Genomic DNA, 13,598 nt, shown 5'->3' with positions numbered 1-13,598 from the left:
TTAATTGTGTGCTTTCCTTGAAAATAATGTTTGACACCAAACTTTTGTCATGGCATTTTTCATTTCTGCATTTCTCAGAGTATAGATTAAGGGATTGAACATAGGAGCGATGATGGTATAAAATAGAGCAAATACTTTGTCCTCAGGGAAAGTAGTTGGAGGTCGTAGGTAGGCAAAGATTGAAGGCCCAAAGAATAAGATGACAACAGTGATATGAGACCCACAGGTGGAAAGGGCTTTGTGTCTTCCCTCAGCTGAGTGATGTCTTAGACTAAACAATATAATGACATAAGAAACAAATAAGACAACAAAGGTAACTAAGGCAACCATACCTGAATTGGCAACCACAAGGACACCAATGATGTAAGTATCAGTGCAGGCAACTTTCAGCAAAGGGAAGATATCACAAAAGTAGTGATCGATTTCATTAGGACCACAAAATGGCAATTGGATTGTCATTGATAATTGAGGAAAAGAATGAAGAGCCCCACCAGCCCAAGCAGCTAAGACTAGGAGATGGCACCTTGCCCTGTTCATGATAAGCATGTAGTGGAGAGGCCTGCAAATAGCAACATAGCGATCAAAGGCCATGACAGTAAGGACAAAGACCTCAATACTCCCAAAGAAGTGCATGGCAAAAACTTGTAACATGCAATTACCATAAGAGATGGTTTTAGTCCCCCCTAGTAGGTCAGCAATTAATTTGGGTGTAACGCTAGAGGTATAGCAGATGTCCATAGAGGATAAATGGCTGAGGAAGTAGTACATTGGTTGGTGAAAAAGAGGGCTGCATCGAATGGAGACAAGGATTAGAAGGTTTCCTACCAACAGGGCAATATAACAGAATAAGAAGAGTACAAAGCAAAATATTTGCATGTTCTGGTCATATGAAAGTCCTAGAAGAATGAATTCTGAGATGTTTCTCTGCCGCTCCATTTACTCGAGTTTGCTGTATGTTACACACAATGAGTTATGTATCTGAAGGAAATAAACATAAATTTGGTGAAAACTTAACAGTATGAACTGAATGATAAAAAATTTACTAAGAGTAGATTGACATAAATATAATATTAATATTAATTATTCTTGATTTCTTAAAGTGTTTTATCTTTTTATTAACTCTTATTTTACAAAAGTATTATGGAATAATTTTATATTGAAAATAATGGAAATAATTATGTATGCTATTCAACTTTGCTGGTAATGATTTCTAAATATTTAAATGATATTTTGAAAATTAAAAAAATTAAATTAAAAATTATTTGTTATTATTAATTATATTATTTATATAACAAAGGAGATTTTTAAAAAATTGTCCCAAGTCAAAATAGTTTTGTTGCATATATTTTAAATACGTGTACCTAATGCATGAGGTCAACTTTCTTCTTTTCACCATTTTCTGGTCAAATTCCATGAATCATTAAATTGCCCAAGTATGTTTGAATCATGGCTCTTGCCAAAAATTTCATGTGTTTTATATACAATCTAAGGAACTAATGTCAATAAAAAGGGATGATACAGAAGGTAATGTTAGTCAAACTTTTTGGCCAGATAGCATGCAGTGGTATTTATTCAAACAAAATAATGAAAAATTCATTTATTTGCATCTTTTGTATCTGATGTGTAATTTTAAGACATTATTTAATCAGTACAAAAGGAGTTAAGAATAGAAAGAATGCTCTTCCAGGAGTTATTTTCCTCAAGATGAAGAATTATCTATCCCTAGTGGTTTGAACAACTAGTGCACCTTCTATATTTCTCTGGATCTGATGTGACAGTCATATCTAGGTCCCTAGATGTCTATTTTTTAAAAACCCCAGAAAGCTTTTGTAGCAAAGTTACAGATGGTTATAGAAACCATCAACTCTAGTGATTCTCAAAATTAATATCTATGCATTTTATAGTGTTGAAGACTATTATATATATACATACATATATATGTAGTAGGTCTCTATATATTTTATATATATAGTATATCTCTCTATATATTATTTGTATGTATATGTTTATTTATAAACATATATAAGTTATAAATTTATAAAATACATAATTTATAACTATGTGTGCACATATATAAATATATATCTTTAAATATATTTAATAGAGAGGCATTTAGAAATGGTCCATACTGTTGGACAGCAATTTTGCTTTAAATTATCATTCAAAACTCTAACTTCACAAAGGAGTAATTTTTAGTGTGTTCCTACCTTTTTGAAAATAATAATCAGTTACAGAGTATTCAGCAGTTAACCTTCACTAAAGAGTGTTGAAAAGTTTTAGGGAGGTAGAGTTCATTGTTCGTAGTTTTTACTCATTGCAGGTGATACTGATTCTTTGTTTTTTTGTGTTGTTGCTGTTGTTTTGTTTTGTTTTAAGATTTTATTTATTTGTTACAGAGAGAGAGAGGCAGAGACATAGGCAGAGAGAGAGAAGCAGGCTCCTCACAGGGAGCCTGATGTGGGACTTGATCCCGGACCTGGGATCATGCCCTGAGCCAGAGGCAGATGCTCAACCACTGAGCTACCCAGACGTCCCTGATTCTTTGTTAATGAGGTAGAAATAAGGTTAATTTTTCACATACATTGATTTACCTAAAACAATCTATCTTAAAAAGAATTACTATGCAAGATGACTGCAAACACTTTATAGACAGAATTCACATGATTAACTCAAATCTCTGATTTTAAAAAAGAGTCTTAGATCAAGAGAATCTAAACATTTCTCGGGATGGGGAAGTAATACAGTGTGAATGCCAGGAGACAGAAATCCTTATTCTCCCTCAATTTGGGACTATTTTAATGGAAGAGAGCTGAGAGGGATGATGAAGGGTGTCATGAATGAAAGCTTGAAAAGACTATCTTGAATCTTCATCTGAGTAGAAAAGAATATGCAAGACTAATCCATCTGTCTTTTTGAGTATTTATGTAAGTAAAGATATATGGACTATCCAACATAAATGTATCGGGAATTCTCTCATCTAAATCATTTGGAAATAAATTTCCTTCAGCTTTACCAACATGTACGTTGCTTAAATCAGGATTTCTCCTTTTTTCTAGACCATCGTTGGCATTGAATCCACAATAGTGCTTCATCTGTCTCATCTTATAACCTGAGAGGCCATTATACATGCTCGCTGCACTGAGCAAACGTAAAAGGGAAAAGTCAAGAGGGGAGAATTATTGTCATAAAAACAACATTTTGATCACAGAGATATTAAGGATCCATCCTGGATAAAAACTGAAGTTACAGTTGTTGGAAAAAGAACATCAGGCAATCCGCTAAACAAATGGTTAGAATAGTAGCAACACAGAAAGAGGTAGAAATATTGAAGCATCTCAAATAAACTGACTAGCTTGAATGAATTGCTTAATCTCTTTAAACTTCATTTTACTGATTTTACAATTAAGATATCATTACAAAACTTAGAATTTTGAGGAAGGATACATGAAGTAATATGAAACAGCCCATGACACATGTGGTTCAAAACTGTCATTTTTCCTTTAGTCTTTCCTCCCTGAGTGATTAGCTTAGAACCATAGAAAGTGTCATGCACGCACAAACAAGCAAGGCCAGTGGAAAAATAAAGAAAAAAACTATTAATAACATGGATTTAGTAACTTATCAGGTAAACTCCAATTTCAACAATTTGTTGGGAAAAAACATTTAGGTTAGTTGATGGAAGATTGGTAGTCTCAGGGTATCCTTAACTCTAATCTTTAGTCTAATTCGTTTGGACTATAAAAATATAGTTAAATTATTACTTCTTTGGTAGTACTAAATGAAAATTCTAAATGCCCTTTTTGTTAAACTATTAGAATAAGAATAGAAGTTTTTAGTTTAAATTAATATTCCATCACACATTCATATTTTCCCTTAGTATAACAGAATCACATGCTATAATCTTACCTTCGTTGATTCAGATGAAATTAGTCTATTCTAGGATGGCAAGTGTTTTGAAATATAGAAAATTCTTCATTATTGTATATATTCAAGCATAAATAGGGCTGTTTCTTAACAGCAATATGGAGGATTGTACATAAGTACAAGAATGGGACACAATGAAATTCACTGCCAACTAGAAAATGCTTTAATTTCATTGTTATTAACTGAAATTTTGCTTTTAAATGATGCATAATTGGGACATCTAGGTGGCTCAATGGTTGAGCATCTGCCTTTGGCCCAAGGCATGGTCCTGGGATCGGGATTGGGGGATTGAGCTCTGCATCCGTCTTCCTGCAGGGAGCCTGCTTCTCCCTCTGCCTGTGTCTCTGCCTTTCTCTGTGTCTCTCATGATTAAATAAATAAATCTTTTAAAAATAATAAATGATGCACAACTAAAACTAATATATGCTAAAGCATTTTTATAGTGTTCAAATGATCATATATTGCAAAAGAAGTCTTTATAGACTTAGAATTAAATTACATGGAATAAGAGCATATGTAATTAGTCAGGTTTGTGGTTAGTGGGACATTTCCAAAACCAAGGTGGCATGGGTAATTCACTAACCATAAGATCTGAGAGGCTGTCAGGCTAGTTTTAGACTACATCAGGTCGAATTCTATCCCCCCAGATGCTCACTCTGCCAAATTGTCCCCAGCATCAAAATCTGGAATAAAATGAAGAGAATTATGAATCAGTAATTCAAATACATCCAGATTAATTATCTACAAATACTTTGAAAATCTCAATATGATTCATACCTTCTATGCATTTACAAGGGAAGTGGAATTCAAATATTTGCCAAACCCATCAGTGATGAAGGAATGCACTGTTATGCCGCAGAAATTTAGAACGCTGATTTAAGATCTCAAGGCCATCTCACACACACACACAAATAAAAGTATTTCTTAATTCCTGCAAAAGCTAATAAGAATATTGAGGTCTTGGGAATCATTGATCTTCTCCTTATTGCTGAAGAAAATTTGGTTGGGAGAAACAGAATATAAACTTAAGTGACAACGTGGAAATTAACAATCTTTTGAAAACTGCAAGTAATTACATTCCCAAAGGCATTTCTAAACAGATTCTGGCCAAATGTTGCTAAAGCACTGTCCAGAGTAATGTCCCTGGTTGCCCTGGGTGTTACTTTTCAATTTTGCATTAGCTTGTCTCAGACTCTATTTCTCTGGAGACCCAAAAAGGCCATAATCAAAGCAGTTCAGGAAATTTGGTTTAAAGATTTTATTTATTTATTCATGAGAGACACACAGAGAGAGGCAGACTTAGGCAGAGGAAGAAGCAGGCTCCCTGCAGAAAGCCTGATGCTGGACTTGATCCCAGGGCCCCAGGATCATGATCTAAGCCAAAGGTAGATGCTTAAACACTGAACCACCCAGATGCCCTGAGTTCAGGAAATTTTGACTGTTCTGTGTTCATCTAGCTTTCTGAAGAATCAGAGGGAAATCAATGTAGCCTGTAATAGTATTTGGTTAGTTTTCAGGAAATTTTGAGATGAGATAGACCAAAGAGAACCGCACAGAAGCATTTATAGTCCAAGTATGACCCATTGTTGAGATCATATGTATGTAGAATATATTGATCAGTAAAATTAATAATCTGCAATATCAGAACTGGTGCAAAACTATCCATGGTTTGGGACTAACACTGAGGGATTCCATAATTGAAGGATGGGAGACAAAAAGAGGAATGATAAAACATTTAAGCATTTCTTTCCCCATGAACTTGGAAGGTAGCAGAAGTAAAAAATGATGAAAAAATTTCAGAAGAAGGGAGTGCCAAGGTGGCTCAGTTGTTTAAGCCTCTGCCTTCCACTTGAGTCATGATCTTAGGGTCCTGGGATCCAGCACTGCGCTGAACTCCATGCACAGTGGGGAGTTTACTTGCAAATGGTCTCCCTTTGCCCCTCCCTGCATTCATGCACATACACTCTCTCTCCAAAAAAATAAATAAAATAAATAAAATATTAAAAAAATTTTTCAGAGGAAGGAAGCATTCAAATACAGCAAAGCATTTATTCTGTTCACCATTCAGTTCTTTCTCCTGTCACTGGATGTTCAAAGGTTGCTTAGACTCAGTTTCATCTGCAAATATTGAGTTTAACTAGTTTAACTCGTCTTTACCTCTCTACCACAAACAAATCCATACATATTTCTCTTGTATTTAAAATGTCAGGAAATAAAATTTTGTAGCCTCTAATCTGATTTGGATCAAACTGGTCAGCAAAACAATAAGAATAACAATAATTTATCCAAAGAGCCTTGATTGGTTCAACTTATTTTAAATTCATTAAACTATTTAGTACTTACAATAATGCATATTTTGACATAAATATCATTACCTTTTATGCATATAAGAACACGGAAGTTTCAGGGATCCCTGGGTGGCTCAGCAGTTTGGCGCCTGCCTTTGACCCAGGGCATGATCCTGGAGACCCGGGGTCGAGTCCCATGTTGGGCTTCCTGCATGGCTCCTGCTTCTCTCTCTGCCTGTGTCTCTGCCTCTGTGTGTGTGTGTCTCTCTCTCTCATGAATAAATAAATAAAATCTTAAAAAAATAATAAAAGAACACAGAAGTTTCTAGAGGTTAAATAATTGGTTCAAATAACCAGTAAACAAGAAAATTGATATTTCTAAATTTGCTGCTTGCTTCCAGGCTTTGAAATGAAGGAGTCTAACTGATGGAGTTCAGGATAGGCTGCCCCAAAATGTGCCACTTTGACATGTGGATTGTTCTGAGCTGAAAACAATCAGATCTAAAGGATTCAAGAAGACATTTTTTCTTCCCCACTAACTGCCTAAAGAATTTAGAGGGCCTGATTAGGAAGAGAGGTACCACCAGAGATACCTACAGTGTGGGGTAGGTAAACTGTGGGGTACTCTGCAGGGCTTGCTTCAAATTTCCCTCTGTGGCCCATTGAATCCCTACTCTCTTCTTTTAACTCAGGATAGCATATAAACCTGTTGCCTGAATGTCAGGGAGCTTAATTTCCTTTGGATTCTCATGCATATCAAATTAAAATTTGTGTTTCTCTTGTTACCCTGCCTTATATCAATTTCATTGTTAGACCCTCGGACAGCAGTGTGCAGACAGCAGTATGCAGGCAGCCATACCTAGAGGGGAGGCAGGCAAGAGCAGATTGGCCTCGGCCTCACTACGCCTGGATGCCAGGGACCATAACGATAGCCCTGGAGCAGGTGCCTGCTCCAGGGAAGTGCTGTCCTCCTAAAGCCAGGGGCAGCTGCAAAGACCTTCTGACCTTTGTCCTGGAGGGCACATGGTGCAACCGGACATGCAGCATCTGTGTTATGAACAGGCACCACTAAAGCAAGGGAGGCAGAGGGGCTGGGTGTGCCTGTGAAGGCCGCAGAAGAGGGGAGTCCTCTGCAGGCTACAGGTCAGCACGCTGGACAGGGAGGGTGGGAGATGCCACCCTTATGGGCTCCAGTGCCACTGTCCTGATTTTTTTTTTTTTTTTTTTTTTTTAGAGAGACTTCTGGTTTGTATTGTTAAGTAAGAGCAAATAAAGCCACACAGTCACAAACAGAAAAATGCAAAAATACAAATATATCTTAGGAAAGAAACGAGCCTCCTAATCCTGGCTCCACAGGTTTGCATCGATCATAAGAGCATCAAGAATGATGTAGAAGGTAGCACCTCAATGTTTACATTAACAGCTCAGGAGCAGGAGGCAGTCTCCACTGTAGGAAGTGGCACTTCTGTGACATGAAGCCCTGTTACACTTAACATCAGGTCTGGGTTCACAAACACTCCGGAATACCTTCATCTTTGTTGATTTGGCCTCCTCATATGTCTGTGTAGTGGGTCAAATAATGGCCCCCAAAGATCCGATGACCTAATCCCTGGAATCTTCTACTGTCATTTGCTGTGAAGACTATGTTTACTTCACTAAATTGCCTACAGACCCCTGTTGAGAATTAGTTGACCAATGTGTGCAGGTCTATTTCTGGACTCTCTAGTCCAGCCCATTGATCTGGTTATCTAGCTTCATGAAAATGACACACTGTTTTGAATACAGCAGCTTTATAATATACCTTGAAATGAGAATATGTAAGTTCTCCTGCTTTGTTATTTTTAAAGTTATGTGAGTTAACGCAGTTTCTTTACATTTCTATACACATTTTACATCACTTTGGAAAATAATGAGCATGTTTTCATTTCATTTCTTTCATATTTTATAGGGAATTACTTAAATCTAAAGATTTATTTGGAGATAATCCGCATCCAAATAGTATTGAGTCATCTGGCCCATGAGCACAGTATTTCTTTCTATTAATTAAGCTAATTAATAGAATATATACTTATACTTTCAACATAGTTTTTATAAAGTTTTCAGTATATGTCTTGCTCCTATTTTGTCATATTTTTCCTTAGGTATATTTGATGATATTGGAAATGGAATTTTAAAAGTCCAATTTCTATTTGGTAGTTTCCAATACAAACTATCCAATTGATGTTATATATTGATCTTATATGGCACAACCATGATAAACTCACATTAAAAATAAAGTCTTTTGGGGTACCTGGGTGGCTCAATGGTTGAGCATCTGCCTTTGGCTCAGGTCGTGATCTCAGGGTCATGGGATCAAGTCCCACATCAGACTTCCTGAGGCAAGCCTGCTTCTCCCTCTGTCTATGTCTTTGCTTCTCTCTCTGTGTCTCTGATGAATAAAAAAATAAAATCTTAAAAAAAATAGTCTCTCTTATTGAACAACAGTTTTGTAGAACTGGAAGTTTTTACCATGACACAACTATAAGAAAAGTTCTATATAAAAAGTTCTAAGAGGGGCAGCCCAGGTGGCTCAGTGGTTTAGCACAGCCTTCAGCCCAGAGCCTGATCCTGGAGACCAGGGTTTGAGTCCCACCCACATCAGGCTCCCTGCATGGAGCCTGCTTCTCCCTCTAGCTGTGTCTCTGCCTCTCTTTCTCTCTCTTTGTGTGTCTCTCATGAATAAATAAATAAAATATTTTTTAAAAAAGTTCTAAGGAATGTGTAGAAAATCTCCATAATTTAGAATTATCAGAGAAATGCTGGACAGATGGGGAGTGAGTTTAAATATATTCACTTATGTTTTATTTTTGTGAGAGTTTGTGAAGGATAAGAACGATTTTTTTCTAATGTTGGGTAGAATTCACCACCAAAGTTATCTGGATGGGGGATGTGAAGACAACGCAATAAATTATTATTTAAAAAATATTTATTTATTCATGAGAGACAGAGAGGCAGATAGACATAGACAAAAAGAGAAGCATTCTCCCCACGGGGAGCCCAATATGAGATTCCATCCCAGGACTCCGAGATCACACTCTAAGCTGAAGGCAGATGCTCATCCACTGAGCCAGCCAGGGATCCCTTAAATTACTTTAAGATTTAAAAAAGGACAATTGATAATATCTTTAATTTTAAGGAGCTTGCATAGTTTATATCATTTGAAAATTTTTTTCATTTTACTAAGGTGTTGGATTTATTAGTCTTAATAAGATCAATATGTCTTTTATTATTATTTTAAAAATCTGTAGAATATGTAGTAATATCACTTCTGTTATAAAAACAGCTATGTGTAGCAATCAATAAGTCATAAATATCTCAGGAATCAAGATCCAGGAAACTAAAGCCAAATTAAACAAAATAGAAATAACTATAAAATAAACTAAGAAAAGAAATCACTAACATAACTAACATTATAAAATAGAGAATAGCTAAAAATCAAAGATTAATTCTCTGAAAGAACTAATAAAACTCAGATTTTTTTTTTATTTTGTTGCATAACATTCTTTCCAGTGGGGTAGGAATTTCTCTGACCTGTCCTCAAGAACTCCAAGAGCCCCAAGAGTTCCCAAACAATACATGTACAGACACAATCATCACACACACACACACACACACACACACACAGAGGGACATGACATTTGTATACTTAAAAAAAAAAAATCCAAAGCACTTTGGAAAGGGTCTACATTAAGCCACCAAACAGAACTATGAATAACTTGTCAAAGCTAATTTCCTATGGAACAGACAAAATGTTTCCCCATCATATTCCAGAGGCTTGAATTAGGAGGAAAAAAGATATTAGTTATACATGTGAAAGTTTCTAAAAGTGGAAACATCAAAAGAGTGCTCCCAACACTAAGATAATCACTATTACCTCCATGATTTCTCTTGGATTTTGCCTTGGCTCTGGGGCAGGAGTAACTAAATCAAGTAAAGTTTGTGTGGAAGCAATGTAATTATTCTGCTGAGAAAAGACAAGTCTCTGGGAAGAGAGAAATGTCCAGACAAATATAAATGGAAGCACAGAGCTGAGATTGGGTGATGTGATTCAATGGACAAAGAGGTAAACAATATTTGAGAGAAAAGTTTCCTTAAAGCAGAAAACAAATAAGTAAAAAAAATTCTAAAGGTCTAGTAGTCTGCTGATTTCATTACTTCCCTAATAGGCACATTGGAATATATGTTAAATTTTCAGCCTTTCTGACATTACTTATTTTGTTATTAACATATGATTGTTCATGAAACAAGAAGTTCTAGATATGTAAGAACAATGCATACAGTCAAATAAAAGAGGAAGATATGACCCTAGAATTTAATTCAGTTCCTCTTTGTTTGCATCTTAATTTGTGCAGATTTATTATCAGGAAAAAAGAAAGATAAAAAGAGAAAGATAGGGGCAGGCCAGGTGGCTCAGCGGTTTAGCGCTGCCTTCAGCCCAGGGCCTGATCCTGGAGATCCAGGATCGAGTCCCACGTCGGGCTCCCTGCCTGGAGCCTGCTTCTCCCTCTGCCTGTGTCTCTGCCTCTCTCTCTCTCTCTCTGTGTCTCTCATGAATAAATAAATAAAATATTAAAAAAAGAGAAAGATATACCACATATTTTTACTGCTCAAACTGGAAAAAACACAGTTCACAAGAAGAAACACTATTACAGAACATAGGATTATTTGAAATGGAGAAAACATACTGCTGAATGGTAACAGAAGGACAGGGCAGAAATCAGAAGTACTTTGGATCTGTTAGATTTGCAAAATTTTCCTGAACAAGAAAACATTAAGAGTGTGAATTACACATGAGACATGGACCCTCAAACATGGGAGTGAATCCTAATTAGAAGAGATTGCTGAAATACAGCCATAATGCTGATAGATTCTAGAGTGTGTTTGTAGATGGACCCAGTGTAGTTGACTGAAAGCACCGAGCAAAGGGACACATGAGAGGAAAGGCAGGGAAAGAGGGAAATATATAACTTGACTTTTCAATGTGCCTTATTCTGTGTTAAAACTTCACGTGTGTTAGTCCAAGTGATATTATATCTTCATGAAGTATAACATTACTCCATTTCATAGACACTCAAATAACTAAATCAAATTTCCAAGACCCAGAGATAAAAGCTTACAGAGTCAGTGTGTCACCCAGCTCTCTCTGACCCCAAAGCCTGTCATTGTAACAGTGTGATGACCTCTGATATTAGCAAGTTAGATCCAAACCATTTGGGGAGACTTATAAGATAAACAAGTGAGAAGGTTGGATTTTATTCCAAGAATAATAGGGTTCCATATACAGTTTTTGGAGATAGCAGTGATTTGATCAGAGAAGTGCTGGAGAATGGCATTTCTTGATTACCTCAAATTCAAGTGCTCACACTTGGAATTAATTGAACCCTATAAAGTGGAGATTATGAGCTGAATTACAATGACTTGCTTCTTTAGCTCTTAACAACTTCAGAGGTCATTCAGTTAAGTTCCCCAAAGAAAACTTAGATGCTTTCTGTAACGTCACAAATGATAAATGCTCTTCAGACACAGAACTGAAAGCACAATGAAAATCACTTTATTTACTTGAATTCTGAATGTGCCACTTTAGACCACACCTTCCGCATGGCGATTTTCATCTCCATGTTTCTTAAGGTATAGATGAGAGGATTCAGCATGGGAGCAATTACAGTGTAAAACACAGAGATTTCCTTATCCTTGTTCTCACTCCCTGCAGGTAGAACATAAGTATAGATACAAGGCACAAAGAATAAAATGACCACCATTACATGAGAGCTGCACGTGGAGAGAGCTTTGCGTCTCCCTACAGAGGAGTGGGTCCTAAGATTATATAATATGAGAATGTAAGAAGCCACCAGGACAAGAAAAATGACAACCACCACCATTCCTGAGTTTGCAATCACTAAGATACTAACAACACGAATATCTCTGCACACCAGTTTCAAAAGAGGCTTCACATCACATATGTAATGATCTATCTGATTAGGACCACAGAAAGGTAAATTGAGTACCATGAGCAATAGAGCAACAGAGTGCCAAAACCCCACACCCCAGGCCATAAAAATCAACAGGTTACACCTCCTCCGGTTCATGATGACCATGTAATGCAGGGGCTTGACAATGGCAACATAGCGGTCTAAAGCCATGGACACCAAGATGAATATCTCCACCCCTGCCAGCAAGTGGGCAGTGAAGAGCTGGGTCATACAGTTGTTATAGGAAATGTTTTTTCTTGCTGCACCTAAGTCCCTGATTAGCCTGGGGACCACAGTGGAGGTGTAGCAGAGGTCCATGAGGGAAAGGTGACAGAGAAAATAGTACATCGGATGTTCAATTAGATGGCTGCAGGTGATCGTGAGTAAGATAATGAAGTTTCCCATTAAGACAGCCAGGTAGCAGAGCAGGAACAAGAAAAAGAACAGTAGTTCTAGTTGCTTATTTCCCCATAGCCCCATGAAAACAAATTCTGTGACATTGTTCTGATTTTCCATGAGGTTGAGGTGATTCCAGAGACACAATAGAAGCTTAGTTCACCTGAAATGATAAAGAACATATGACATTTTTAATAATCCTTTTTAAATTTTTGGAGTTTTTTTTTTAGATTTTATTTATTCATTAGAGAGAGAGAGAGAGAGAGGCAGAGACATAGGCTGAGAGAAAAGCAGGCTCCATGCAGGGAGCCCGATGCAGGACTGGATCCTGGGACTCCAGGACCATGCCCTGAGCCAAAGGCAGAAGCTCAACCGCTGAGCCACCCAGGCGTCCCTTTGGAGTATTTTCACACCAAAAAAATATGCATGTTGAGGAGGGATTATTACACTCAGTCTTTTAAATTGTTTTGGCTTAAGGCTATTATCACATTTCAAATGATGTTTAATGACAGCATACTTTATACACATTTTGCATGCACTTAACTCACTATAACCCAAGAGTTACTATTCTGATACTCATTGTTCATATGAGTAAACAAAAATGGGTGGGTTCAGATAATAATACCTATTCATTCAGATATTAAGCAGTAACCTAAGATATGAACCTGTATCTGATGCAAAGTTCTATTCTCTTTAGAGCTATGCTACATTAGCCACTGACCAAATGGACTTCTACCTGTTTTCTACCTCCTTAAAAGATACATTTTTTCCATCTCTGCCATTAATGGAGAAATATACTGCTGAATAGCAGCAATTAACACTCAAAAGACTATAAGCAATTCTCTCTCCTATATGCTATTTCTAATAATTTATGAAGTCACAATCTCACGCCACATTCCATACACAGTAGAACTAAATATTTATTCTTAAAATAAAAGCAAAATCAAGATTCTTAATCATAGCAGATAAATAACCTGAATTA

At 36.6% G+C, this 13,598-nt stretch overlaps 2 protein-coding genes across 2 annotated transcripts; both read right to left on the bottom strand.

The window, feature by feature from the left end:
• On the bottom strand, positions 1-936 carry LOC144293303 (olfactory receptor 4P4-like). The gene has a single exon (XM_077864387.1). It carries the CDS (start codon positions 934-936, stop codon positions 1-3), a length of 936 nt encoding a protein of 311 aa, XP_077720513.1.
• A 10,870-nt stretch (positions 937-11,806) lies between these two features.
• Positions 11,807-12,736, bottom strand: LOC144293302 (olfactory receptor 4P4-like). Its single transcript, XM_077864386.1, has one exon. The coding sequence runs from the start codon at positions 12,734-12,736 to the stop codon at positions 11,807-11,809; it is 930 nt and encodes a 309-aa protein (XP_077720512.1).
• Positions 12,737-13,598: the final 862 nt, after the last annotated feature.

The sequence above is a fragment of the Canis aureus genome, chromosome 21, assembly GCF_053574225.1.
Source record: "Canis aureus isolate CA01 chromosome 21, VMU_Caureus_v.1.0, whole genome shotgun sequence".
NCBI lineage: Eukaryota > Metazoa > Chordata > Mammalia > Carnivora > Canidae > Canis > Canis aureus.
The sequence above is the reverse complement of the archived record's forward strand: the minus strand, read 5'-3'. Positions and strand labels throughout refer to the sequence as shown.

Coding starts and splice junctions, on each gene's coding strand:
- LOC144293303 (XM_077864387.1), bottom strand. CDS start 936: ATGGAGCGGCAGAGAAACATCTCAGAATTCATTCTTCTAGGACTTTCA.
- LOC144293302 (XM_077864386.1), bottom strand. CDS start 12,736: ATGGAAAATCAGAACAATGTCACAGAATTTGTTTTCATGGGGCTATGG.